General features: G+C 36.5%; 6 protein-coding genes and 5 non-coding genes across 17 annotated transcripts; 9 read left to right on the plus strand and 2 right to left on the minus strand.

Annotated features, from left to right (window-relative positions):
- Nucleotides 1-104: 104 nt before the first annotated feature.
- c13h9orf78 (chromosome 13 C9orf78 homolog) lies at nucleotides 105-2,833 on the plus strand. Its single transcript, XM_067407174.1, has 9 exons — nucleotides 105-274; nucleotides 532-591; nucleotides 750-801; nucleotides 912-982; nucleotides 1,070-1,147; nucleotides 1,254-1,451; nucleotides 1,587-1,723; nucleotides 2,280-2,378; nucleotides 2,474-2,833. Exons 1-9 carry the CDS (start codon nucleotides 195-197, stop codon nucleotides 2,566-2,568), a joined length of 870 nt encoding a protein of 289 aa, XP_067263275.1. The 5' UTR covers nucleotides 105-194; the 3' UTR covers nucleotides 2,569-2,833.
- A 285-nt stretch (nucleotides 2,834-3,118) lies between these two features.
- On the minus strand, nucleotides 3,119-8,246 carry med22 (mediator complex subunit 22). Of its 5 annotated transcripts, none has more exons than XM_067407179.1 (6): nucleotides 8,107-8,246; nucleotides 6,929-7,015; nucleotides 6,578-6,752; nucleotides 6,411-6,491; nucleotides 5,575-5,783; nucleotides 3,119-3,713 (listed from the first exon to the last, which is right to left on the minus strand). In XM_067407179.1, the coding sequence occupies exons 3-6, from the start codon at nucleotides 6,698-6,700 to the stop codon at nucleotides 3,542-3,544; spliced, it is 585 nt and encodes a 194-aa protein (XP_067263280.1). In that variant the 5' UTR covers nucleotides 6,701-6,752; nucleotides 6,929-7,015; nucleotides 8,107-8,246; the 3' UTR covers nucleotides 3,119-3,541. The 5 variants fall into 5 exon arrangements, with proteins under 5 accessions (XP_067263280.1, XP_067263278.1, XP_067263279.1 ...); XM_067407177.1 differs by having other exon boundaries at nucleotides 3,120-3,713; nucleotides 6,578-6,741; XM_067407178.1 differs by lacking the exon at nucleotides 6,929-7,015 and having other exon boundaries at nucleotides 3,120-3,713.
- rpl7a (ribosomal protein L7a) lies at nucleotides 7,193-11,456 on the plus strand. The gene is made up of 8 exons (XM_067408206.1): nucleotides 7,193-7,216; nucleotides 8,963-9,083; nucleotides 9,290-9,439; nucleotides 10,022-10,162; nucleotides 10,475-10,554; nucleotides 10,791-10,921; nucleotides 11,134-11,203; nucleotides 11,317-11,456. The coding sequence occupies exons 1-8, from the start codon at nucleotides 7,193-7,195 to the stop codon at nucleotides 11,419-11,421; spliced, it is 822 nt and encodes a 273-aa protein (XP_067264307.1). The 3' UTR covers nucleotides 11,422-11,456.
- LOC137035143 (small nucleolar RNA SNORD36) lies at nucleotides 8,823-8,890 on the plus strand. Its single transcript, XR_010897038.1, has one exon. It is a non-coding gene; the product is annotated as a small nucleolar RNA SNORD36 (small nucleolar RNA).
- Nucleotides 9,143-9,214, plus strand: LOC137035145 (small nucleolar RNA SNORD24). Its single transcript, XR_010897039.1, has one exon. It is a non-coding gene; the product is annotated as a small nucleolar RNA SNORD24 (small nucleolar RNA).
- LOC137035146 (small nucleolar RNA SNORD24) lies at nucleotides 9,782-9,851 on the plus strand. Its single transcript, XR_010897040.1, has one exon. It is a non-coding gene; the product is annotated as a small nucleolar RNA SNORD24 (small nucleolar RNA).
- Nucleotides 10,598-10,672, plus strand: LOC137035141 (small nucleolar RNA SNORD36). Its single transcript, XR_010897036.1, has one exon. It is a non-coding gene; the product is annotated as a small nucleolar RNA SNORD36 (small nucleolar RNA).
- On the plus strand, nucleotides 10,971-11,042 carry LOC137035142 (small nucleolar RNA SNORD36). Its single transcript, XR_010897037.1, has one exon. It is a non-coding gene; the product is annotated as a small nucleolar RNA SNORD36 (small nucleolar RNA).
- A 1,193-nt stretch (nucleotides 11,457-12,649) lies between the features above and the next one.
- surf1 (SURF1 cytochrome c oxidase assembly factor) lies at nucleotides 12,650-16,811 on the minus strand. The gene is made up of 9 exons (XM_067406505.1): nucleotides 16,664-16,811; nucleotides 16,463-16,538; nucleotides 14,192-14,319; nucleotides 14,018-14,100; nucleotides 13,729-13,920; nucleotides 13,559-13,631; nucleotides 13,220-13,382; nucleotides 13,025-13,106; nucleotides 12,650-12,802 (listed from the first exon to the last, which is right to left on the minus strand). Exons 1-9 carry the CDS (start codon nucleotides 16,724-16,726, stop codon nucleotides 12,736-12,738), a joined length of 927 nt encoding a protein of 308 aa, XP_067262606.1. The 5' UTR covers nucleotides 16,727-16,811; the 3' UTR covers nucleotides 12,650-12,735.
- A 23-nt stretch (nucleotides 16,812-16,834) lies between these two features.
- surf6 (surfeit 6) lies at nucleotides 16,835-19,893 on the plus strand. Of its 2 annotated transcripts, none has more exons than XM_067406503.1 (5): nucleotides 16,835-17,065; nucleotides 17,246-17,344; nucleotides 17,478-17,672; nucleotides 17,767-17,846; nucleotides 19,021-19,892. In XM_067406503.1, exons 2-5 carry the CDS (start codon nucleotides 17,251-17,253, stop codon nucleotides 19,732-19,734), a joined length of 1,083 nt encoding a protein of 360 aa, XP_067262604.1. In that variant the 5' UTR covers nucleotides 16,835-17,065; nucleotides 17,246-17,250; the 3' UTR covers nucleotides 19,735-19,892. The 2 variants fall into 2 exon arrangements, with proteins under 2 accessions (XP_067262604.1, XP_067262605.1); XM_067406504.1 differs by having other exon boundaries at nucleotides 16,838-16,966; nucleotides 19,021-19,893.
- A 334-nt stretch (nucleotides 19,894-20,227) lies between these two features.
- kyat1 (kynurenine aminotransferase 1) lies at nucleotides 20,228-27,279 on the plus strand. 2 transcript variants are annotated; one of them, XM_067406596.1, is made up of 14 exons: nucleotides 20,228-20,306; nucleotides 20,516-20,622; nucleotides 20,735-20,793; nucleotides 21,341-21,488; nucleotides 21,627-21,776; nucleotides 21,935-22,021; nucleotides 22,104-22,229; nucleotides 22,996-23,116; nucleotides 23,201-23,277; nucleotides 23,423-23,512; nucleotides 23,598-23,784; nucleotides 24,316-24,392; nucleotides 24,494-24,580; nucleotides 25,704-27,279. In XM_067406596.1, exons 2-14 carry the CDS (start codon nucleotides 20,551-20,553, stop codon nucleotides 25,761-25,763), a joined length of 1,341 nt encoding a protein of 446 aa, XP_067262697.1. In that variant the 5' UTR covers nucleotides 20,228-20,306; nucleotides 20,516-20,550; the 3' UTR covers nucleotides 25,764-27,279. The 2 variants fall into 2 exon arrangements, with proteins under 2 accessions (XP_067262697.1, XP_067262696.1); XM_067406595.1 differs by lacking the exon at nucleotides 20,228-20,306 and having other exon boundaries at nucleotides 20,317-20,622.
- Nucleotides 27,280-27,923: the final 644 nt, after the last annotated feature.

Genomic DNA, 27,923 nt, shown 5'->3' on the forward strand with positions numbered 1-27,923 from the left:
TACTCCGTTTAACGGTTATTTGGAAAAACAGACGAGCTGATCTTAGATCAGTTGTTAATACAGTAATTGTGATGTCAGCGGAAGTTTCCGGAAATTTGGAGAGAGGTCCGTCGCTAAATACAGACCGTCGACGCTGCGTACAGGCCTGTGAAAATAAACATTAAATATATAGATTTAAAAAGATCTTTGAAATCATGCCACCGGGTAAGAATTTTAGGAGGAAGAAAGAGGATTCATCCGACGAGGAAGATGATGAGACAAAAGCCGTGGTCAGGTAGATATGTTTATCACGTTCAGGCCAAATAAAGTAACTTAAATTTAGCCATAAATCAGATAAACCGAACTACAGAAAAGCGTTTATACACGTCAGATTCATTCAGAGGCAACATGCAGATGCCATTTTTATATATGTATGTATGTATATATATATATATATATATATATATATATATATATATATATATATATATATATATATATATATATATATGAAAATGTTTAAATTTGTTACATTTACATTTGTTTTCCAAGGTCCAAATTGGATGAAGCCAAGGAACTTCAAAGTCTACGAAAAAGGCAGCATGGTGTGAGGTTGGTCCGATGTCTAGTTGGTCTTAAACGTTTGCACGAGTTTTAATTTTTGCACAATGTTTCATTTTTAATTTCTGATTTTTGTATATAAAATAATTTTCCATTATGCTTAATTAAATTCTAAATATTACATGCAAATTTTTATTCTATTCCTCCAGCATTGCAACGTTACTTGTAGGAGAGAAGCTTCCTTTGGAGGCTGAACTTGAGGTATGAATGTTTTTTTAATCAAACTACATTTTGTAGTACAATGTTATAGTAAATGTATCCTATGAACTAATAAAGGGGTAAAATATTGTCACTCCCTTTTTGTGTATTAGGATGACCCATTTAAACTGAAGACTGGAGGTGTTGTTGACATGAAGAAAGTGAAAGACAGAAACCAAAACTTGTAAGTGTTATAATGTTTGCTTTTCATTTAAAGTTGATGTTTTTGTATTTTACAAGTTAAATAATTAACTTTTCCCCCACACTATAGGACAGTCGATGAAAACGACCTGAATCTTGGCACCTCCTTTTCTGCCGAGACTAACAGACGAGATGAAGATGCAGACATGTAAGTTGCCAAGCTGAGTTTCTGCATGATGGTCTTTCTTCATTGGTGATTTTGCCTCTGTTAATATGGTTTTGTCTTCTCTCTCCTTGTATGTGATTTAATTCAGGATGAAGTACATTGAGACTGAGTTAAAGAAAAAGAAAGGCATGGTGGAGGCAGAGGAGCAGAAGGTGAAGGTGAAGAATCCAGAGGACCTCCTGTACGAGCTTCCAGAGAGCATCCGTGTCAATTCTGCCAAAAAGACAGAAGAGATGTTGTCCAATCAGATGCTGAGTGGAATTCCAGAGGTGGATCTAGGGATTGAGTAAGTAAAAAGACCAAAAATAATTCAGATGTTTTCCACTGATCGCATCAGATATTTTTCTCTGTAGTCTGGGTTATTAGACCCACCTAGATTTGGATGCCAGCTTCAAAACCCTCTTTTTCCCATTCTTACAAGTGCAAAGATAAAGAACATCATCAGCACAGAAGATGCCAAAGCAAAGCTGCTCGCTGAGCAGAGGAATAAGAAGAAAGACAACGGGACCTCCTTCGTTCCCACTAACATTGCTGTGAATTATGTCCAGCATAATCGCTGTAAGTGTGCACATACACTACCATTCCTTCAAAAGTTTGGGCTCAGTAAGATTTCAATGTTTTTGAAGTCTCTCATGTTCACCAAATACTGTAAAACAGTATTATTGTGAAATATTTTTACAATTTAATAATAATTTAAAGTGTAATTTATGTCTGTGATTTTCAGCATCATTACTCCAGTCTTCAGTCACATGATTTTTCAGAAATCATTCTAATATGTTGATTTGCTGCTCAAGAAACTTATCTTATCAATGTTCACAACAGTTGTGGTGCCTTTTGTTTTTCTTTTTTTTTCCAGGATTCATTTTATATTAATTTTTTTTGTAAGGTTAATGTATTTGTCCTTTATTTCTTTATGTAAACCAATTAATTGTATCATTAAACCTATGTGTAGTTTATATTCAGAAGTATTGTTTTTTCCATCAAGATTATCAATCACATCTAGACTTAGTTAACAGCTTTATCTATGTCTAATGTTTAAAAATGTAATTACTAACTAGGAATGTTTGAAATATTTCCTAACAATGGTTAACTCATTTTCTGTTCTTCTCTCAAGTCTATCATGAGGATGTAAACGCTCCACAGAGACGCCACAGAGAAGAGCCCAAAGCCAGGCCGCTACGAGTAGGAGACACTGAGAATCCAGCACCTGAGTGTAAGATCAAAAAACCTATTTTGCCTAACTGACAGAGTGAATTGCATTTAATGAATTTGTTCATGTGATTTATGTGTTTTTCTTTTGCTCTCCAGCCACACCACCCAATTTCCGCAAGAGACCGAATAACGAGAAGGCCACAGATGACTACCACTATGAGAAATTCAAGAAGATGAACCGACGATACTAATCCTCCACCCTTTTTTTTTTTTAGTCATCTAGACGTACCGTTTCTTCTTTCTGTAAACTGAATGATGTAAATATTTTTACTGTATTTAAAAAATGTCTCCATAGCTTACAATCAAACATTTTACAATAAAACTTCTCTCAAAACATTGTTCATTTCTGAAAACTTTTTAAAGTAGGACAACATTTTGATTTAATAATTATGTGCTGTGTAACTTTGTTTCAGTCTGATTTGGAACAATTTAACAAAATTGCCTGGATCACTACATATTAATGAAACCTCATTTTTTATTATCAACTGTTATTTTTATTCTAGAATTTCCTAATGAAATAAAATTTTAACCTATTAAAAGAGTTTTTGCTCAGATTACTTGTAATAACCTGAAATGGAAAGGTAAAAAATATATAGGAAACTAATAAAAAAAAAAGACAAAAAGAGAACATTTCCTTGGCAGTCACATTTTGAAAAAAAATGAAGAGCATTACATTGCACATGTAATAGTGAAATTTAACAGTGAATTTTGTTACTTAAATAGAGAAAGATTTACTCTGAAATGTATGCAGCATGTTTACAGAGAAGTCTTTTCTATTAGCATACAAAACACCACTTCCTAAAACAAGTTTAATTACAGAATTTATCTTAATCTGTACTTTTTTTTTTTTTGCAGAACAATAATGAAAATAAAGTATAGCATAGTAGTAGGCATTAAATGTAGCCAATAGACAGCAAAGAATACATTTTATTATACCACTGTTACCCAAAGTTACTCAGCTACAATACTGAAATATTACTCATAAGAAATGATCTCAGTATTAATTCAGTGTCATTTTTGCAGGAAAAAAAAAAAACAAAAATCACATCAATTCAAGTACTCTAGATTTGCAGTCTACAGCTGGAGGTTTACGACGGGGCTTATTAAGATGGCAAGTTGCTTGGCTGTGTAATCTAACTGGTCCATAAGGAAGCTGCCAGTGTTTCACGACTGCTCACTAGTGCTGCTGCCGTGCATGGACTCCTGGGTCCCCAAGTGGTCTGAATCCTCTGGGTTGGCATGTGAAGGGTCAGAGGTCATCTCGGGGGACCCCCAACTGTCCCGCCGATGAAAGGCCTCACAAAGTGGCAACTCAACACCATCCCACTGTCCACAGCTAGAAATGTCATACACACACGTTACACACAAGCACATGAACTAACATTTCCACTGTCCACTTCTGCCTAAAAACACACTTGGTAAATTAGGAGTATATGAGAATAATGAACATTTGTAAGAGACACATACACAAACAAACTCACATAACATGAAGGAACTGGGAAAGGAAGCCCAAGCAGAGAAAGGAAGTTGTGAAAAGCATTATTCAGGATTGCTACTAACATATTGATTGGAAACGTGTGGTCACATGATGGTCTGTCAGATCACATTGCTCTTCTGCTTGCTGTCTTTCTGTGCATTGAACAGATGTGTGTAGAGTTTAATAATAGAATTGCTCAATAGATGAAAAGCGAAAGGCTGTAGGCTGCAGAGAATTTAGACTGAACTCAACAGACAGAGGCAGAACATAAGTTCCAAATCGGAGGCGAGAAAATAATAGATCGGACACTAAATGTGCACTCGTTTCTATCTGGTTTATTTATGAAATTTTAAATGACCAGTTGGTTTGTGGAAAACCTGACGAATAATCTGATACATTTTAAACAGGTACTAATGTGACCCACACTGTTTCTATTAAATACGGCACCACAAAGAAACATAGTGTAGTGCAATTTTATACCACTGAGGAAAACAAATGCCTTATAAATGATAAATTTTACATTTTTAACTTTACACATATGCCAACTGAAAGCTAAAATATTTTGCCAGATACACAATCTTCACTTAGCTTAACAGAGAAAGAAAAAAAAAATCATGCCGTTTATGAATTCTCAAAAAAAAAAAAAAAAATTCTGCTTCTTGATCTTAACAACTTTCTTCAAACAAGCAAATTAATTTGATTCTTAAAAGTAATCTATACACTACTTACACCCTATATTTGTTTTAAAAATTCTGAAGTGCTTTTAATTTTGCAGCTCATCCAACATTGTGTCCAATCCAATATCAAATGACATTAAAATTTAATTTTTTTCTAAAAAAAAAAAAAAAAATTATGAGATTTTTTCCATAAAAGACCCAATGAAAATTTCTCTTCACATATTACTATTACTGGTTACAATGGTGTGCTTCAAAGACAGCTTAAATTGATCTAAAATCATTAAATAACAATAAAGGTCCAGATTTATCATTTACTAATCTCTATTAAAATAAATGATCTGACCAGCACCACTAATAAAAGTAAATACACATCCTGATTCCTGATTGCAAAATAAAATAAAATCTTCTCAAACACAATCGATTAAGGCACCTGGAGAGGAAATATTTACATGCACTTATATATGTATAACAGAAGTTTTCTTATACAAAACTTTTTATATGGAAAGTGCTTTATAATGTCTTTGGTGTGACTGCAATATGGATGGATATGACAATATGGATATATGGATTTTGCTATAGCAGAAACAGATATGATGATGTCCGGCTTGTTATAAACATGACAAGTAGAATAAAACCCAAGGGTCTACAGTATCTAAATTGTAAGCGAGTCTAACTACATGACAGCTGTTTGAGAGGAAAAATGCACACTTTCATTAGCTATAGGCTTACTTGCAAGAATAAACACTCTCATTAAGGCACAATGGTATATGAATGTTTGCATGTTTACGGAGGACCAAACTAGCAAGGTATAATAAAACAAATAGGGCAAACCAACAAGGTTAGCGCATTTAGTAAAATGATCAACGGTTATAGCCAATAATTGGTTGTGCAAGTTAAAAATATCTTTATAGACATAGCAACGGCTCCATAAATCACCATGTATTATATTCTTACGATGTATATATGCATCACGTTTATGGCGTTGGTAAGCAAGGGAAGGCAGAGGTGACTGCACACGTTTGGGATCACTGGTCTATTTGTACCTGGAGGAGTAATACTCTTCCTCGAGCTCATACAGGTCGATGGCAATCTCATCACGCAGGGAGATGAGCTTCTTGTCGCACTCTTCCTGCAGCGTGCGCAGCTGCTGGTTGCGGAGACTGATGGCCTCATTGACAGAGGGGAAGTCATTCAGGATGAGGAACTGCTTCAGGTCCGAGACGAGCTTCATGAGAGACTCTCCTGCACGGACCTAAAACACAAACACACTGAAAGGGTTGGCTCACCCAAAAATGAATCTTCAGTTGCTCACCCTCATGTCATTACAAATGTCATTCATCTTCAGAACACAAATGAAGATATTTAAAGTGTATTCGCTTCAAACTAATCTATATGAATTGAGTGGTTTAATAAGTCTTCTGAAGAGTCATGGTCACTTTATATGACAGAGATTTAATTTATTTAATTTATTCACATATAAACATTGATCAGTGCACATAGAGCACATCAAATATGGTAAACGGAAGCTCAAGCATGCTTGCTTGACACATAACGTCACTGCAACGCGTTTCAGCTTCCGCAAGTAAAATGAGTACGGCTGAGATATTTGAGTATATATATGCTGATCAATGTTTTATAAGCTCTTTAAGAACATTTTGAAAAGTCAAAGTTTTGGGTGAATAGACTTGGGGGGACAGAAATCTCCTAGATTTCATTAAAAATATCTTCTTCTGTGTTTAAAGATAAACTAAAATCTTATGAATTTGGAACGACATGAGCGTGAGTAATCGATGAAAGAATTTTCATGTTTGAGTGTACTATCCCTTTAAATGTGTTAACTGTTAACATCACCCAAATCTGAGGTGTCTATCATACTTACAATGTTAGCGGCTCGCACATGCATCTCATAGTGGTCCTGCTCAGCTTGTGTCGCCCTGGAAACCTGAGTCTCATCTTCCACCTGATCGAAGAAATAACCAGATTATTGTCTCATTGTTAAAATCATATAAATATGAACATCACACAGCACAATGCATGCCAACATACCTTGGCAGTTTTGATTATTTCCGTAAAATTGTCTAGAATTGACCTGATGTCATCTTTAAGTCTCTTGTTGTAGTTCTGCAGTAGAGTCTCTTTGCTTTGCGGGAGGACTCTCTGTGTGGTCATCTCAGCGCTCTTCAGTCACACTCTACTTTGTGCTAAAGGATCTGAAACAAAACTTTATTAGAATTGCAATTAATTATCACACAAACCGCAACTAATCACATATAACAGGCATTGTTGCATTTCCACAATTTTTAAAATGAAATTATGTACTCATTATTAACCCATAATAATTATATACTTAAAGGGATAGTTGACCCAAAAATGAAAATTTTATGTTTATCTGCTCACCCCCAGGGCATCCAAGATGTAGGTGACTTTTTTTCTTCAGTAGAACACAAATGATGATTTTTAACTCCAACCGTTGCCGTACGTCAGCTGTATAATGGGTGTCAATGGTAACACAATTTATAAGAGTCAAAAAATATGCATAGACAAGTCCAAATTAAACCCTGCGACTCATGGCGGCACATTGATGTCCTAAGACACGAAACGATCGTTTTGTGCGAGAAACCGAACCGTATTTATATAATTTTTTACCTCTAATACGCCACTATGTCCAACTGCGTTCAGCACTCGGTTAGTGAGGTCTGATCACGCTCTGACAATGGCTGTAATGTCTTGCGCGTATACTTCAATGAGTGCTAGATATTACTGCCTTTGTCAGATATTAAATTGTGTTACCATTCACGCGCATTATAAGACTGACAGACGGCAACGGTTGGAGTTAAAAAATCATCATTTGTGTTCAACTGAAGAAACAAAGTCACCTACATCTTGGATGCTCTGGGGGTAAGCAGATAAACATCAAATTTTCATTTTTGGGTGAACTATCCCTTTAGTACTGTTTATACTTTTTTATACTTAGTAGTTAATTAATCAACCCTAGGTAGTTATTTTTACAATTGTACATTTACACTTATAATGTACATTTGTAAATCCTGGGTTTGCATATGTAAAAGATCAATTGGACGGCTCGTGAAGGCAAAGTGACTTGGTTTAACAACCACTCGTCCATCTGTGAAAAAGTCAATTCTGGCTATTTTCAGAAACACATAAAAAGAGAACGGACTATTCTTCAACACAGTTAAATTAATGCATTTGCAAATTTCAAATTCAAAATTCACAATTGATTTATTGGCATGACTGTAAATAACACAATATTGCCACATTTTGAAATATATATACATAAAACAATAATAAGTAAAAAAAAACATCAATATAGTAGAATAATATATTATCAAATATTACAACTTAACAAACTTAAATTAACAGTGTAACAAATTAGAACATGACTGAACATTTGATGCCAGTGTTTGAATGTTCGCGATTTATTTTGTTTCTCTCAGACGCTAAAAATAAACAGCGCGTGAAGATTTCTGCGACTGTACGTTACATCACGCATGGATAATTAATGAGCTAAGAAGAGGGTGTGTACTATAACTTAAATATATAAAATCGCTACTTACAACTGCAAGCATTCTTCTAATATCTCTTCAAATAAACATGAACCTCCCGCTTTTGTTCTGTCGCGTACAGATGATGTCACTACCAAATGTCGCGGTAGTTAAATTTCCCACAATCCCCTTCTTCCTCCTTTCCGTCTGAACCAACATGGTGAGTGTCCGATGGTTTTGACTGGGGAGCCTTCACCTTATAAAAATCGTTAAGCATCCTGTTTTCTGGGGTGTTCTAGGGCTCATAATATATCAGTTATGGAAAATAAAGCACCAGCGCTTGCTCTCTGGACGAGAATTGTGAACATTTTAAGTATGTAGATGAAGAATTATGAGAACTTCTGTAAGCTGTAGTGTCCGTTTACTGTCAGCAGCGACGCCTCGAGATGTGGCGCCTTTGGACCGTGAGCCTTTAATTGTTCTTATCCGTAGTTTTAAAATGGGCTCACGCTTATAACTTTTAAAATAACATGTTTATTATTACGAGTAACTCAACAATGGACTCGAATGCTAACGTGTTAGCGGATTGGTTTGTAGGCCACAAATGAATCGGGTCGGCCCGCTGGTGCTTCTTAAACACAAGCATTGCTGTATTCTACACCATTACACGCGTTTGTCAATTAATAATTTGCCAATTATGATTAATGAAAATGCAATGGTGTTAGATAAGCGTTTATCAACAATGCTAAATTGCTACAACGCATGTCACAACATAAGTTTTTTGGCTTTTGCAGTGATGTCTTGAATTTCTTCACCTGAACTTTTGTGTAGAAGTTATTTTTTTAAACTGAGCAAGAGCTGTAAAATGCTATTTAATGTTATGCTCATTGTGGATAATGAACTCACAATGTTGTGCATCTCTCCATAGCCTAAAGGAAAAAAGGCTAAGGGGAAGAAGGTGGCACCAGCCCCTTCAGTGGCCAAGAAGCATGAGGCCAAGAAAGTTGTGAACCCCCTTTTTGAGAAGAGGCCTAAGAACTTTGGCATTGGTGAGTAACAACTAGACTTGATGAGATTTGAGTCCAGTCATTTGAAGTGTGTAAATAAGTGCAGATGATGTAATGAATATTTGCTATCTTAACAACAATGCAGACAATTTTCCACCAAGATCGCTGATGCACAAATATCTGGAAATTGACAGTATTTACCTTAATGCCATTTATTGCTAATGAAAGTCATGCACTTTAATCTTCAGGTCAGGACATCCAGCCAAAGCGGGATCTGACCCGATTTGTGAAATGGCCACGTTATGTCCGTCTGCAGAGGCAGCGGGCCATTCTATATAAGCGTCTGAAGGTTCCCCCTGCGATCAACCAGTTCGCCCAGGCTCTGGACCGCCAAACCGGTGAGTCTTTCGTTTGACTGGTGTCTCTTGACTTTGCCATCTGTACAGCAGTGCTGTTAGAGGTTGCAAATAAATGGATTTTTCCAATTCAAGAACAAAAAATTTAAATTGTGCTTATAACTGATTGCAGATTGTTTAAAATCAGTAAAGTGAACAAGCTTTCTGTGTAATGTAAAAGTGCTGTACTTTATTAGAAGATTAATAATGACTTGACCCTGAGATTCTCAAAAGGAAATCAATATATTACAATATTTTTAGGGAGAACCTCCAGTTAATTGGTAAAAACAACACGTCGGCCTCTAAATGTTTAGACTTCTGTGTAATTTTATACATTTGTGGATGTGCAGATGATGTGAATAATATTTGCTATCTGAAGTTGATGTGGACAATTTCCACCAAGATCACTGATGCACTGTTGTATATTATTGCTGCTTAGGAATTGTACTGTAAAATTTGGCTTAAGTTTGTCCTAAATTTGACTTTGAGGTCTTTCTAGCGTTGTTGCTACCTGCTAGAATTGATTGCTGAAAAGGTAAAATGGTTTTTTCAAATTTTTATTTTTTTTAATTTGCCTTTCTGTAGCTACCCAGCTCTTCAAGCTGGCCCACAAATACAGGCCTGAGACCAAGCAGGAGAAGAAACAGAGGCTGCTGGCTCGTGCTGAACAGAAGGCTGCTGGAAAGGGAGACGTGCCCACTAAGAGGCCACCAGTCCTCCGTGCAGGTGGGTCTTTTTAAAGTGTCTCTTCCTTAAAGACATTGAAAGGTACAAGCCTTTCCGGAGTTATGAGTTACTCATTTGTACATGGCATTTATCTCAATCAGTAGTTCTCAACCTTTTTGACTCCTTTGTTCAAGACATTATTCAAAGGCCCTCCCATCTGAAATGTACATCTGGTCATCTTTTTTTTTTTTTTGCCTTTTAGTGAAGAATATTTAAGTCATTAGGGCCTTCTAGAATCTTGTTGAGGCCCCCTAGTGGAGAACCAGTGCTGTTATTTTTTTTTTTTTTTAATTGACACTTGTTGTTTCTCAGGTGTGAACACAGTGACCACACTAGTGGAGAGCAAGAAGGCACAGCTGGTCGTTATTGCTCACGATGTGGATCCCATTGAGGTGTGTTCCCCTCAGCTGTCAACAGAATAGCCCATGTGGTTGTCTGCAATGATGTAATGAATTTCTTCACCTGAATTCAAACTGAAGATTAAAAATGAGCTTTTTAACCCTGAGCAGCAACCACTCAATGTGTCTCAGAAGCATTTCTGTAACTATTCTTTCAGAATTGTTTTGGGTTCTGGTTTGATGTGTGTAGGTGGAGTTTGTTGTTGATCAATTTAATTTGCTATTTGTAGCTGGTGGTGTTCTTGCCTGCTCTGTGCCGTAAGATGGGTGTCCCATACTGCATTGTCAAGGGCAAGGCCAGGCTGGGCAGACTTGTGCACAGAAAGACCTGCACTTCTGTTGCCTTCACACAGACCAATCCGTAAGTAACAAACGCATTCATGTGTCACTTAACTGTGCTGCACATCGTATGGCTATGATGTATGAATTTCTTCAACTGAACAACCGTGTGGCTTCAAATGAGCTTTTTAACCCTGAGCAAAATGATTTGCAGTTACACTCTGATTTGGGCATTATGGACATAAGACCTTTGTGGTGAACGTTTTGTTTTTGTCCTTCTCTCCCACTCTTTAGTGAAGACAAAGCAGCTCTTGCTAAACTGGTGGAGGCCATCAAGACCAACTACAATGACAGATACGAGGAGGTCAGTTTATAGTGGTTACAATTGTTGAAACTAATACACTACAGATTTATTGATTTACAATAAATTGATTTGGCTTTTTTCTTTTTTTTTTCTACCATTTCAATTCTCTTTAGATCCGTCGTCATTGGGGAGGCAATGTCCTGGGTCCCAAGTCAACTGCTCGCATTGCTAAACTCGAGAAAGCAAAGGCCAAGGAGCTGGCTACTAAACTGGGTTAAGTTCCTGGTATTGTTTAATAAAAATGTTCACACAAGTATCTGGAGTTTGACTTGTTCTTTTTCTTTTTTTTTTTTTTACATAATACATTTATCTAAACTAAACATTTTAGGGATTTGTATAAAGATTATATAAATTTTGTAGATTGTATAAACGGGCTACTGAAATTTAATTTAAACCGCCCTCTAGAGTTTTGTTTTTTGTTTTTTTTTTTTTACTTAAAGGACCCCATTGTCCATATATAACCCTCTGGTGTTCTTTGCAATTTTGAGATTTAATTTTCTCATCAGAATGGTGCAAAACTTGGCAAATGAACACAATTGCTATGTGAACTCAATCATTGACTTGTTTACAAAAGGTTAAATGGTCCTGAAAACTTCACGCTTGTCCTCTTTTTGGTCAAATTACTGTTGGAATTGAATTGGAAACATTTTATCTAGTGGAGACTTTTGTACTGTGTAGACGGCTTATTCTTTGAAACCTCAAATTTATAACAGTTTAGATGTATGGCTTTGACTTTATTGGAGGTTGAGTAGAATTTGTTTTAGAAAATATTTAATATAAAGATACTGAAATGTTTTTTCACTAAAGCAATCTGCCAAGTGTTCTCCAAAGAGAGCAAACTTGAGTTTCAAGCTTTATGACTAAGTTTGAAAATTCATTCTCAGGTCTATGCTCAAAGTGAATAAATGGATAACTACTGCCTTAATTTGGTATCATAAAATTTTAATTTGGTATATTTTATTATATATAAATTCATTCAAATAAAAATTGGCTTTTATCTGTGAAGAATGAGGGACATTTAACCCACCAGAAGGTTAAATGTCCCTCATATAAGATAATTGGTGTGTTTGACTTGAAGCAATGCTGCATAATCCAGGTGTATGACATCAAAGTACCGTGAGAGCTATTAGAGAACAGATGGCTCCGTATTACTCCAGCATTCCTGCTACAATTGACAACACCACTTGTTTTCTTTTTATTAACTAGGAGTTTTGTTTGATAATTATTTTGTGATTTTATAAGATTCTGATGTTTTACTGTTTTTCAAACAAAATCTATAATATTGAGGGGGAAAATAAATTCAGTATTACAGAATTTGTCATCCTGTGGCCTCTTTGGAAGTTTGCTGAGGGCCCCTGGTTGAGAAGCACTGCTTTAAAGGATATTTTCCCTTTATAACCTTTGTATCAAAGCATAAAGGTTTCTTTAATTCATTATTCTATTAGACAAATCCACATCTTTAACAAAATTGGGTTCAACATTAAAAGAGCTTTATTATTCTACAGTGCATATTTTACAAAGGCTGAAAATGTTTATAAAGCAATACGCTTGATGAATTTTGCATACCACATATAGGAGGTAGCAGCACACAGTCCATACCTAAAAAAGGAAAAAAAATTCAGTCAAAGACCAGTTGACCTCATGCTCATCTGTGAAATTACAAATCAAGTAGTTCCTGAATTCTTTTAAAGCAATTTTGTTTTGGTTTTGGTTCAAGGGTGAATGCATGAATATTTAAATAAAAAAACTGAATTTAGCAATCCAGACAAGTAAGGCATGTTTTGAGGCATTACAATAGATTAGTAATTGTGTTTAACAAACCATGTGATGACATATTGCATGTGTTCATTTCTCAGGGCCACTCTTGTCTGCCCTCCTATTGGCCCACCAGGTATTGTGCTGTCTAAATGAAAGAATAGAAAAAGATTCACATTCATTACATTTGATGTGATCACTGGACACAAATGCTTATACTAATTATTCACTGAAGGTTAGTATATTAAGAGCAGCTCTAACCAAACACAGCATCAATGAAGATCTCCTCAGCACCAGTGACCTTCGCCATGGCCTCCAGGTCACGATAGTGCCACCTATTTGCCTCCACATTGTTTTGAGGGACAAACGGTTTCCGCTGCTCGGTTAAACGCACCACACCAACAAGATCTACATCCTCAGTCACCTTTAAGAAAATACAAACACGCCTCAAAAATGATTTAACATTTAGAAAGATTAAGATAATGTAATAAAGCAATTATCATTATTTGAAAAATTAAAAGTCTCAGCGAAAAATTAAGTAAGACTCTGAAGTGAGTTGATCATGTTTATGCATGGATTTGATTCAGTAGACATTATTACCTGTCCCTTCATCCTGGTTTCTGGTTTGATCTTATCTTTGGGTACATAACCTCTGTTCACCAAGATAGTGATCCTAAAAAAAAATTGATCCATAAAGTTTTTAACTGCCATATTAGAGTGCCAGGCAAGTGTACATAACTAAGTGTAATTCAAATTGATTGTGTTTGTACCCCAGATCAGTACAGTAGAATGGTGTAATGACATTAGCTCCGCTCTGAGCACTGGAGGAAATCCTGCCTGCCTCCCGGCTCTCTCTCTCAGGGTCCACAGGGGAGCGGGGCAGGACATACAGCTCTTTTGAGTGATCAAAACGCCCACGCACCTTCACTCGCCTGTACTCCAGCTGTTTGATTTCCATAGTACTGACACACACAGATTACATCACCAGTTTATCACAATGTCTAAGCTTAATAAAACTCGAGAGTATGGTACACGGATGTGGAGAAGGCACAGACTCACTCTATGGGCAGTGGGATAGGCTCTGAAGTCGTCAGGCTCTGAAGATCACGGATCAGCTCCAACTTCCACTTTCTGCGTTTTAACTACAAAATCAAACAGAAGGCTTTTCACAAACAGCTAATGGCAGTATCAGTTATGATTTTTAGCAGATAAAGAATTCCCTTATGCCTGTACCTGCCATGTTCCAAGACAAAATGTGGCGGCAGGTATCAACAAGAGAAGCCACTTCAGGAAGGAGTCTTCTCCTTTCTCTGTTCTCGCAACAGTGGAACTTGATCGCTGACTGAACCTGGCTAGGTTACCTATGGAAAAATCAACACTTTAAAAAAACTCTGCAAATTGTTTGTGCATAATGCCTGAAAGAAAGACAGCTATACAGTGGGTACGGAAAGTATTCAGACCCCCTTAAATTGTTCACTCTTTGTTATATTGCAGCCATTTGCTAAAATCATTTAAGTTCTTTTTTTCCTCATTAATGCACACACAGCACCCCATATTGACAGGAAAACACAGAATTGTTGACATTTTTGCAGATTTATTAAAAAAGAAAAACTGAAATATCACATGGTCCTAAGTATTCAGACCCTTTGCTCAGTATTTAGTAGAAGCACCCTTTTGATCTAATACAGCCATGAGTCTTTTTGGGAAAGATGCAACAAGTTTTTCACACCTGGATTTGGGGATCCTCTGCCATTCCTCCTTGCAGATCCTCTCCAGTTCTGTCAGGTTGGATGGTAAATGTTGGTGGACAGCCATTTTTAGGTCTCTCCAGAGATGCTCAATTGGGTTTAAGTCAGGGCTCTGGCTGGGCCATTCAAGAACAGTCACGGAGTTGTTGTGAAGCCACTCCTTCGTTATTTTAGCTGTGTGCTTAGGGTCATTGTCTTGTTGGAAGGTAAACTTTCGGCCCAGTCTGAGGTCCTGAGCACTCTGGAGAAGGTTTTCGTCCAGGATATCCCTGTACTTGGCCGCATTCATCTTTCCCTCGATTGCAACCAGTCGTCCTGTCCCTGCAGCTGAAAAACACCCCCACAGCATGATGCTGCCACCACCATGCTTCACTGTTGGGACTGTATTGGACAGGTGATGAGCAGTGCCTGGTTTTCTCCACACATACAGCTTAGAATTAAGGCCAAAAGTTCTATCTTGGTCTCATCAGACCAGAGAATCTTCAGGTGTTTTTTAGCAAACTCCATGCGGGCTTTCATGTGTCTTGCACTGAGGAGAGGCTTCCGTCGGGCCTCTCTGCCATAAAGCCCCGACTGGTGGAGGGCTGCAGTGATGGTTGACTTTCTACAACTTTCTCCCATCTCCCGACTGCATCTCTGGAGCTCAGCCACAGTGATCTTTGGGTTCTTCTTTACCTCTCTCACCAAGGCTCTTCTCCCCCGATAGCTCAGTTTGGCCGGACGGCCAGATCTAGGAAAAGTTCTGGTCATCCCAAACATCTTCCGTTTAAGGATTATGAAGGCCACTGTGTTCTTAGGAACCTTAAGTGCAGCAGAATTTTTTTTGTAACCTTGGCCAGATCTGTGCCTTGCCACAGTTCTGTCTCTGTGCTCTTCAGGCAGTTCCTTTGACCTCATGATTCTCATTTGCTCTGACATGCACTGTGAGCTGTAAGGTCTTATATAGACAGGTGTGTGGCTTTCCTAATCAAGTCCAATCAGTATAATCAAACACAGCTGGACTCAAATTAAGGTGTAGAACCATCTCAAGGATGATCAGAAGAAATGGACAGCACTTGAGTGAAATATATGAGTGTCACAGCAAAGGGTCTGAATACTTAGTGATATTTCCGTTTTTCTTTTTTAATAAATTTGCAAAAATGTCAACAATTCTGTGTTTTTTTGTCAATATGGGGTGCTGTGTGTACATTAATGAGGAAAAAAAATGAAGTTAAATGATTTTAGCAAATGGCTGCAATATAACAAAGAGTGAAAAATTTAAGGGGGTCTGAATACTTTCCGTACCCACTGTAACTGTTAAACTTCTTTATTTTACACTACCATTCAAAAGTTTGGGTGACAGAAAGTATACTTTTACATTGTTTTAAAAAAAAATCTATTTCAAATAAATGTTGTTCTTTTGTGGTTCCCCTACAACAAGCAGCACAACTGTTTTCAAGATTATTGATAATAAAAATAAATGTTTCTTGAGCACTAAATTAGAATGATTTCTAAAGGATCATGTGACACTGAAGACTGGAGTAATAATGCTGAAAATTCAGCTTTGCAAAATTACACTTTAAAATATATTAAATTTAAAAAAATTTAAACTGTAATGATATTTCACAATATTCAATCAATAAATGCAGCCTTGGTGAGCATAAGAGACTTTAAAAAAAACATTAAAATCTTACCGAACACAAAGTTTTGGACGGTAATGTATTCAGTCTAGTCAATAATTAGGAATATAGTAAATGAGAAAACTAAACATAATTACAGTGGAGCACTGGAGCATCCTGACTGAACAAACCCTGTCGTGTCACAAACAGCGTCCTCTTGGGTGAGATGAGAATCTGAGAAAAGAACACATGAACTACACTTGAACTGTCAAGAATGAATTACAAACATTTTAACAATAAATAAACATTATTTAAATTGCAAACTGCGTAAAGGCGGGAAAACATGAAAACAAACTTACACTCCCTCGAATGATCTTAAATGTGTTATTAGAGAACATCACCATTAATCTGAAACTGCTCATGTTAGCTGAAATTGTAACCTAAAATGAACTGTCAGGTCGACTACATAACATGTCTTGTGCTTTCAGGGGAATGCTTTCAATGTAACCATTTCCGGGGATTCTGAACCACCATGCGCATGCGCAAGACAATACACACGTGGGGCATGTTTCTGAATACATATTTGGTGAAGTTATTAGGGCTGTAGTATTCAGTCCACGTTTGAAGGCTTTTATCCGATTCGGTTTGTAATTTCTAAGGAGGTAAATGCCTTTATTATCATTCTCCTGCTAATGAATCACAGTTACCTCATCACAGAAGCTGTCCGGTGAAATTTCGATTGACGTTTTTTATTGCGCGAGGTAAAATATACTGTACAAGTCAAACGCTTAATAATACGTTTATTACATCCATTCATTTTCATCGTTGTTATTGTTGTCATAAAATACTGCATATGTTTCCCATTACTCTGACTTTGCTAAAATCGTAATTAATATGTTACCTATCTACATCTGCTGCGTTTACTTGTTTGTTTGTATAAGGAAACATGGCCAGCCTTGCTGCGAAGTATGATTATCTGGAGAAGTTGACACGTAAAGTATGCGTATCTCAGAAAAAGGAGCCAAAGAAAAGACCCTATGGTAATGTTCTGCATTGTTAATTGCACATTAATGAATTAGTGAATACTAAATAGTCACTTGCAGTAGTGGTGAAAGTCAGTAGTTGAAGAAAAATACCTTTTTGTTAATTGATAATTATAATTTCCCCTTTTAGTTCCATTTCGAGGCAGCGGGGTTAATGATGGCGCTCCTCCAAAGAAGAAAAAGAACAAGCAAAACCCAACAAAAGGAGACAACATGAATGCGAGCAAAAATAAACCAGTTTCAAAGAGCACTCAGCCTGCAGTACCTCCAGCTCAGAGAAAACCTGTCCAGAATGGGATTTCAGAGGCACAAAAGAAGCCTGAGGGTAAAAAGCAGTTTGAAAATGAGAATATGAGTTCATTCAGAATGCTTTATTATTGTTGAATGTTAATAGGTTTTAACTGATTCATCCCTGTTAGGTGGAACATCACAGGAATTTAATGCTGTAGACATTCTTCGTCAGAGGCTCCACCAGAAGATTGAGGAGTCTCGTGGACAGGTACATGCTCCAGTTGGACTAAAAGATTAAAAACTGAAGAAAATGTAATGTTATTAAGTGTAAATAAATGTGCTGAATATTTATGCTGAATAAATATGTTTTCTATGGGTCAGATAAATGACTTAAATTGCTCACCAAAGTTACATTATGTTTTTCTTCAAAAAACAACATAAACATTACTTGCATTTAAAGGGTTAGTTCACCCAAAAATGAAAAATGAATTCTGTCATTTGTTACTCGCTCTCATGTCGTTCTACACCCGTAACACCTTCGTTAATCTTCGGAACACAAATTAAGATATTTTAGTTAAAATCCGATGGCTCCATGAGGCCTCCATAGGGAGCAATGACATTTCCTCTCTCAAGATCCATTAATGTACTAAAAACATATTTAAATCAGTTCATGTGAGTACAGTGGTTCAATATTAATATTATAAAGCGACGAGAATATTTTTGGTGAGGCAAAAAAACAAAATAACGACTTATTTAGTGATGGCCGATTTCAAAACAATGCTTCAGAAAGCATCGGAGCACAAATTAATCAGTGTGTCAAATCTTCTGTTCGGAGCGCCAAAGTCATGTGATTTTAGCAGTTTGGCGGTACACTGATTCATTTATGATCCGTTGATTCTTGTAGCAGTGTTTTGAAATCGGTCATCATTCGGAGCATAAATGAATCAGTGTACCGCCAAACGGCTGAAATCATGTGACTTTGGTGCTCCGAACAGCAGATTCGACACACAGATTCACAATGCTGTTGTGAATGTTTTGAAATCAGCCATCACTAAATAAGCCTTTATTTTGTTTTTTTGCCTCACCAAAAATATTCTCGTCGCTTTATAATATTAATATTGAACCACTGTACTCACATGAACTGATTTAAATATGTTTTTAGTACCTTTATGGATCTTGACAGAGGAAGTGACATTACTCCCTATGCAGGCCTCACGGAGCCATCGGATTTCAACTAAAATATCTTAATTTGTGTTCTGAAGATTAACAAAGGTGTTACGGGTGTGAAACGACATGAGGGTGAGTACTTAATGACAGAATTTTCATTTTTGGCTAAACTAACCCTTTAAATTAAAAAAGTACTACATGGAGAAAATAAGAAATGTATTATATCACCCATTTAAGAAGTTTTAAGCCGAGCCTTTATATGTGCTTTCTTTCAGGGCCCTCCTAAAGATCCTTCCTCGGACGAGGTAAAGAAGAAACGAGAAAAACGAAAACAAGAAAGGGAGCGTCGGAAGAGGAAAAAGAAAGAGTTTCGAATGAAAAAGTTAGCTGATGCTGCAGCTTTGCAGGCAGGAGAAGATGACAAAGAAGCAGCAAAACCCGAACTGCAAGTCAGCCCTACATCGAGCACACCTGCCAAAGTGGAGCAGAGCTTCATAGTCTTCAACAAGATGGAGGTTGGAGAAGACTATGTGGACAAAGGAACCAAGCTGATCCAGAATAAAAAGAAAAGGAAAGTGAAAGGAATACTGACTCCGCTCACTGGCAAGAACTACAAGCAGCTTTTAACACGCATCGAGGCGAGGAAAGATTACCTGGAGCAGCTTAGGGAGAAGGATGAAGGCAAAGCACAAAGAGAGGAAGAGAAGATGAAGTGGACAAATGTTCTCTACAAAGCTGAAGGTATGAAGATCAAAGACAATGAGGAACTCCTTCATGCATCTTTAAAGAAGAAGGAGAAGAGGAAAGCTCAGAAGAAAAAGAAGTGGACAAAGAGGAGCCAGCAAGTTGTGGAGCAGATGCAGAAGAGACAAGACAAGCGGAAAAGGAATATTAAGCAACGCAAGGATGCCAAGATAGAGAAACGCAAACAGAGGGCGAGGAAAAAGGGTCGTGTACTGCCTGGGGATATCAAGAAGGCCGACTTGTAGGCAAAAAGGATGAAAAGCAGGACTTTGCCTTGTGTTTCGGATTGAAAGAGACAAAAAATTCACATTTTTTTTCACAAAATTGCATTGTGAAAAGAATTTTTTTTTTCTGTTGTCACTTTTAAGATATCAGCTTTATAAAGAGAATGATTTGTCTATATTTTGTGTTTTTATTATTCTACCAAGCCAAGGTTGAAGATGTTTACATTTGTACATTTCATTACATTATTTACATTTACATGTATTGATTTAGCAGACACTTTTATCCAAAGTGACACAATAGAGGCGCATAAACAAATTGTCACAGAGCCAGCACTATTCAAGGTTTATTAGAATGATAGCTTAGGAAACAAGCTAGAGTGGAGGTGAAATGTCTAACATTGTACAATAAGAATGATCATTACAAATTACAATGTGTACAGTATATATTGACAGCCTTAGTGCTAGCAGTCAATGGCCACGCCCACAGCGGAAGTCTGCTGCTTGGAGAAGGAGCTCTGCTCGCTGGTTCATTGGCTGAGAGTGAGGAAGACGCTTGAGAAGCAAATGTGTGACGTCTTTAACAGCTGGGGGAGGTAAATCAAGGTTTGGTGCAAAACAAAGTTTTGTGCATTAGTTTTTAGATTACGGTATGAAATCGACATTAACGTTTGTCGCTTGAATCTAAATCAAGACTGCTGTCATGTCACTGAACCGCACGACATTCAAAGGTTGACAGTTCCGTAGCTAGAGATGTGGCCTGAATTTAATATGTTACTATGTGTTACTACTGATTTACCTGCAGTAAACCTGCTGTAAAGTGGTTTGGAAAAAACTGGCATGTGGAGAAGAGCGGCGGTAAATGGACCTTCGCTGTCAAACAGATTACTAATCGCAGGTTTTCATGATAAGGTATTACACATTTCACACTCGATCGGTATTCCTGATCATTTTGTGGTTTAGTGGCGTAATATGCAAACGTTTTGTCTTATTACATGCTTTTCTGATTTTTTTTTTTACGCAGGACATAATGTCTCGTAAATTGCACGCGAGAAGGATTGAAGGAATTGACAAAAATATATGGTAATTAACTTTCATGGTGAAAGTGAAAGTATAATTGGGTAGACCAGCTATTTATTGCTGTACATTCAGCTTATTACACTGCATTTACCAAACAAGGAAATACAAGGACGTAAATATTGAGTTATTTTATTAAATTATTATTATCTTACTATTTTGAGTTTCCTATCTATCTATCTATCTATCTATCTATCTATCTATCTATCTATCTATCTATCTATCTATCTATCTATCTATCTATCTATCTATCTATCTGTCTATCTGTCTGTCTATCTGTCTATCTATCTATCTTAAAATAAACACCTTTATGTTTTATTCTTACCATAAATCAAATTGGGTAGTCCTCCATTTTTATAGTCAGTAGTCGCAATAACACTTGTGAGCCGCAAGATGGCGCAAACGAGCCATTCTTGTATTACAGAGAGCCGTGTAATTATCTGATAATGCTAGATCTACCTTACCATTCTGCATCGCACTTATTGAAGTAAAGTAAATTAATTTTGATGTGTAAAACTGCATGATATTCCTATATTGTGTATGTCATCGGTAGGGTGGAATTCACTCAGCTGGCTGCCGACTATAAGGCTGTGAACCTGGGTCAAGGGTTCCCTGATTTCCCCCCTCCTAGTTTCATTCAAGAAGCCTTCTGCAAAGCATTGAATGGAGGTTTCTCCATGCACCAGTACACACGTGCTTTTGTAAGATACTAGAAGTACAAGTGCTTTTAAGCTTTCAGTTAATGATTTGTTTGTTTACTAAATGAACAACCACTGCATACTATAAAGAGTATAATAGTAAAGCTTTGCTGAAGTATCTAACAACATGCGATCATGCAGGGCCACCCAAATCTTGTGAAGATCCTGGCCAAGTTCTTCAGTCGGATTGTTGGACGGGAAATAAATCCGATGGAGGATATCTTGGTTTCTGTTGGAGCGTATCAAGCACTTTTCTGCACTTTCCAGGCTCTTATTGATGAGGGTGATGAGGTAAAGTGATCATTATCAAGGCAATATTCAAGTTCATAAAATTAGATTGTCAGTAATAGTCTGTGATACATTGTTAGTAGAGAATGAAAAAGTCACTCACTGTTTCCTTATGTTCAATATGTGATATCAGGATACCCTTTTTTCCTTTTCATGAGCAGGTGATTATTGTGGAGCCATTCTTTGACTGTTATCAGCCAATGGTAATGATGGCGGGAGGAACGGCTATTTATGTGCCCCTTAAACCGGTATGTTTATATATCAGGTGACAAGATCTGTTAACTTAATCTGAGATTAAAATGTTTCTTAATACTTGCTGTGTATTGACAGAGGGAAGGCTGTGGTCCTGCTCTGTCCAGTGCTGACTGGGTGTTGTCTCCTGAAGAGTTGGCGAGTAAATTTAGTGCTCGTACCAAAGCCATTGTCATTAACACTCCTAATAACCCTCTTGGCAAGGTGAGTCAGTCACCAACAAACAGAGGACAATTTTACCCATTCTTATACTTTATCCAAAATAGTTGTATAGAAGTTAATTTCATAAAATCTGTCAAGAAATCTCTGGTTTGTATTTCATATTCCAAAATCAAAGACACTGGCCCGGTTTCACAGAGAGGGCTTAGACTAAGCCAGGAGTAGGCCATAGTTCAATTAGGATATTTAAGTAGCTTTTACAAATGTGCCTTAGAAAATAAAACATTGCATAATATGGTGATTTGGTGCTCAAGAAATTCTTATTATTATCTTATTATTGTCGGTGTTGAAAATGGAGGGTTACGCAGGTAACCCAGGTTCTGAGAATAAGGTGCTGATAATGTGTTGACTGAGATGAAAAAGAACAGAGTTACGCATGTATCCCTGGTTATGTGAATAAGGTCAACACACCACATCATGTGGCGTGTTGACAGATGAAATAGAACAGTTTGATACATACCATGATACCTTATTTCATGATTCTTTGATGAATAGAATGTTTAAAAAACAGCATTTATTTGAAATAAAGACTTTACTGTCACTATTGATCAATTTAATGCATCCTTGCTGAATAAAAGTATTAATTTCTTATTGACCCCAAAATGGTAGTGTAATTTACGTAAAAATTTACATGCCAGTCATACAGAGCTGGAATTAAAATTGAGCAGAAATGTCTTTTAAGGTCAGTGGGTTTTTTACCACAGATACATATGCCTATGTTCAGCCTATCCCTAACTGTGGTTTCTTGCAGGTCTATCTGCAGGAGGAACTTCAGGTGATTGCTGACTTATGCATTAAACATGATGTCATATGCATCAGCGACGAGGTGTACGAGTGGCTCACATATGATGGAACAAAACATGTAAAGATTGGTAAGAGTAGAACTGTGAGAGTAATGCAATATATCAGTTTTGTGGACTTACAAAGTAAAAGAATGTTTGTTTGTTTTTTTACAGCCAGTCTTCCAGGTATGTGGGAACGCACTGTCACCATTGGGAGTGCTGGCAAGACTTTCAGTGCCACAGGGTGGAAGGTGAGCTGGTCAAATTCAACAGTGTTTGTTTTTTGCCGTATTATTTGCCTCTGTTTGTCATAATGTCTTTGTAGTGCCTCTGCAGTATGTTATTTTAGATTATCTCTATTTTGAGTCATCAAATTACTTTATTGTTTTAACGTAGGTGGGTTGGGCAATGGGATCAGGGCATATCCTGAAGCACTTAAAAACCGTTCATCAGAACTCAGTGTATCACTGTGCCACAGCTGCCCAGGTAAAACAATGCTCCTGTGTTTTAAAGATAAAGTTTGTGTCATTTATTTTTCAGTGGGTTGACATTGTCAATTATTGTTCTTAAGGAAGCTGTAGCAGTAGGTTTTCAGAGGGAATATGATGTATTCGGAACAGAGGACAGCTATTTCCTCCAGTTACCCCTCAGTCTTCATGAAAAGCGACTAAGGCTGGCAGATTGTCTGAAGAGCGTTGGCCTAAAACCCATTCTGCCCCAGGGAGGATACTTCATGATTGCTGATATCTCAAATCTTAGTAAGTAACAGAAATGGTGTAGAACAAAGTATTAAAGCAGGAACTCAGATTTCTGTATGGATTATAGAAAAATAATTTTCATATCTCAGAATTCCCCAATCTATCTGCCTGAGATAAGTAGCTTTCATGTTTATTTTGTTTTTAATTTAATTGCAGTCTTCTCTCATTTTATATTTCTTACAGTATAATAAACGTATTATATTGTTCATGCATTTTCTGTCTTTTCCAGTCGTTCGCCGTTATTAGATAAAGATATTCAATAATCGTTTTATAGGGTTTGCAGTCACAAAGAGCAAATTCTAGCCAGTAAAATACTGTAGCACTGACTCTAAACTAAAAAATATACAATATCCATAATTAAAATATATATATCCATATATATCTTTAATTTTAATTTAATACATTTTGTAGCAGTGACTGAAAACTGGAAAATATACAGTACACTCTGTGATAGTAATTCATTTATGGACATGGCTATTCAAAAATAGTGTTTTTAATTTTGCTTTTTGATTTTAAATGCTTTTCTTTAAGATATTGACCTTACCGACCCTAGTACTAAAGATGAACCCTATGACTACAGATTTGTGAAATGGCTCGTAAAAGAGAAGGTAATCACAAACCTGAGTATTTACAGTTATAATATCTATAACAATCTATATAGCAAAATATGTTGTTAAATTCATAACGCGAGTTCTTCGCTTCTGAATAGGGACTCGCAACTATCCCTGTATCTGCATTCTACAGCCCGGAACACAGAGAAGAATTCCAGAAATACATCAGATTCTGCTTTGTTAAGGTATTTTCTAACACAAAAATGAAACATGAAATTATTTGAAATTTAAACACATTTTATAATTGCTTAATTATTTGGAATGTCAATGTTTTGTGTGAGGTCAATGTTATGCTTTAGAGACTGTTAAGTTTAATCATCACCATGACTAGTCTTTTTAGTTTTCACTTTTTTAATCAACTCTGTTATACCTTAAAGTTAAAGGGATAGTTCACCCAAAAATGAAAATTTGATGTTTATCTGCTTACCCCCAGTGCATCCAAGATGTAGGTGACTTTTTCTTCAGTCGAACACAAATTATGATTTTTAACTGCAACCGCTGCCGTCTGTCAGTCAAATAATAGCAGTAGATGGGAACTTCAACTATAACAGTAAATAAAACTTCCATAGACAAATCCAAATTAAACCCTGCGACTCGTGACGGCACATTGATGTCCTAAGACACGAAACAATAGATTTGTGCGAGAAACCAAACATAATTTTTACCTCTAATACACCACTATGTCCAACTTTGTTCAGCTTCCTGTTAGTGAGGTCAAAAAACGCGTTGTGTTGACGGAAGTGATGTCTCGCCCATATACGCGAGACATCACTTCCGTTGTTATAGCGCGATCAGACCTCACTAACAGGAAGCTGAACGAAGTTGGACATAGTGGTGTAGTAGAGGTAAAAAATTATATAAATACTGTTCGGTTTCTCGCACAAACCGATCGTTTCGTGTCTTAGGACATCAATGTGCCATCACGAGCCGCAGGGTTTAATTTGGATTTGTTTATGGAAGTTTTCGACTCTTATTGTTCAAGTTCCCAATCACTGCTATTATTTGACTGACAGACGGCAGCGGTTGCATTTAAAAATCATAATTTGCGTTCGACTGAAGAAAAAAAGTCACCTACATCTTGGATGCCCTGGGGGTAATCAGATAAACATCAAATTTTCATTTTTGGGTCAACTATCCCTTTAACATGTTAACTTTGACAGCCCCTATAATTTTAGATGCAGTATAGGTTGCTTTATATAGGTGAATCATACATCAATGCAGGAAAAGTGATTGCCATTAAAATCTGTAGTTCACCTTGTTAAAATGTTGTTTATATTATTTAATTCATATTTTTGTCAACATTAATAGGAGGACTCAACCCTGCAAGCAGCAGAGGACATCCTGAGGCAGTGGAGTGAAAGCAAATGAAAATTCAAAATTCTCCACAATCTGAATCTTTTTTTTTTGTTTTTGTTTTTGTTTTTTTTGTAAGGAGATAGCAAAGACAAATGAGAATGGTTTGTAGCAGTTTACGATATGAATAGTTATTTAAAAAACAATTGTTATTATGCTTAAAGGGATAGTTCCAGCTAAAATGAAATTAAGTCATCAGTTACTCATCCTGGTGATGTTCCAATGCCGTATGCCATTCTTTCTTTACCTGACCACAAAAGAAGAAATTTTAAAGAACTTCCCTCTCACGCTCATACATATAATGGCAGTGAATATATTGACCAGAATCAAGCTTTTTTTTTAAAAACATGCAAAAGTATCATAGAATGGTCCGATTTTACATGTGTCGGATTTTCAGAGTATTCTGAGGGTATATGATATGGTTTAGTAAAACAATACATTAAATTTCTGTTTTTTTTTTTTTTTTTTTTAACAAAACTCCTGACCACCTTCTGTGCTTGGCACATGTTCGTGAGGCTCTAATAGACAGTTCACAGTTATTCATAACAGTTCACTCCGACTCATCCAGAAAATGCACACAATTAGTGGGACATTTTTAAAAAATGTATCCTTTTGTGGTCTGAAAAATAAAGACATAGTGCATTAAAACAACACCAGGGTGAGTAAATGATTACTTTATTTTCATTTTATGGTGAACTATCCCTTTGAGGTTGAATATATATATATATATATATATATATATATATATATATATATATATATAAAATACCTAAACAGAGAGATGAAAAGCTTGCATGGCAAATGGGGTTAAAAAAGTTCTTATTTCTGCCTTCTTTTTGTGTTCTATTTAGTTTTATGTTCTTGAATTGAGGATCATTGCTGCCATGATAATGTTCAAAATAATATAATTTTGTGCTCAAAAGCATATTAGTTTGTGGAATCTTTTTAGTTGGTTAAGCAGTATTGTGCTTTGTTATAGTCTCATTTTTGTTGTTGTTTGTCATCGTATTGGCATGTATTTGCTACCATTTGGATTATACTTTAAACTGCAACACTGGTATAACAGGTATTACTGTTGACTCCACTCCAAGTTATAAATGACTCATTAATAGATTTCTCTTAATGTTAAACTGTTTTATCAAATTACTCAATGTAAGTATTATGTTTGGAAACTTTTCTCATAAAATATTCTAAACTACCTCATGCATCTGCATGTAAAACGTTTTTTATAGATGATCTAGACACTGTCACCATAATTTACATAAATATGTTCAGGAAAACACAATAAAAGTCTCATTGTCACACACTGGTTTGTTTTAAATAAAGAACACACATTATTGATTGCAGCATAATTGTAATAAAACAAATCTGAATATACTCTTGTGGTAAATTGTCATTTTTTAGCACACTAACTGCTATTATATAGTAAGTAAAGCAGAAAGCCTTTATTATTTGAGTTGTTTCTGAGAACTGCAAAATTCCCATCAGTATTGCTGTCGCAGTCACTGCCGTGCACTACACTTATCATCAACATCCTGCTCACCTGCACTCCTTCAGCAATTTCCCAAACCTGTTATGGATTAGTCACCACTCAGCCACCCTGTTTAACCACAAACTTCACACTTAGTCAGCGTCCGGTCTCATAGAGCTACAGACTCATTATAATGATCTCATGTGTTTCGTCTGCGTATTATCAAGTGTTCTTCAGTGGTATCTTCTAAGTGTTCTTCTAAAGCAAGACTCCTTCCAGTTCTCCGGTATCTGTGGATTAACCTTACCCTTGTACTTACCTGCCTTCCTTGAGGTGTGTGTTTCATATCCCTCTGTCAGTCACCACCAAGTGTCCACGATCTCCCAATCTGCAAAATACAGAGCATTACTATTTTGGTAACACTTTACAATAAGGTTCATTAGTTGGAGACAAGTTCATTAGGACACCCACTCATGCTCTTTGACTTGTGCTGTAATAAAGCTGCTGAACTTACCATCGGTGTCCTGAGTCTTTCTGTTACAATTGCCAAGTACATTTTTAACCTGAGAGGAAACCTGAGATCATATGTGATACAATTCTTTTTTTCTTCAAAGAATAGGCAACATTTAACCCTTTCAATTAATACTATACATCAAAATTTTACCTTTTAGAATGTGATTTCTGGACATTTTTTGTTGATCTTG

The sequence above is a fragment of the Chanodichthys erythropterus genome, chromosome 13, assembly GCF_024489055.1.
Source record: "Chanodichthys erythropterus isolate Z2021 chromosome 13, ASM2448905v1, whole genome shotgun sequence".
In the NCBI taxonomy this organism is placed as follows: domain Eukaryota; kingdom Metazoa; phylum Chordata; class Actinopteri; order Cypriniformes; family Xenocyprididae; genus Chanodichthys; species Chanodichthys erythropterus.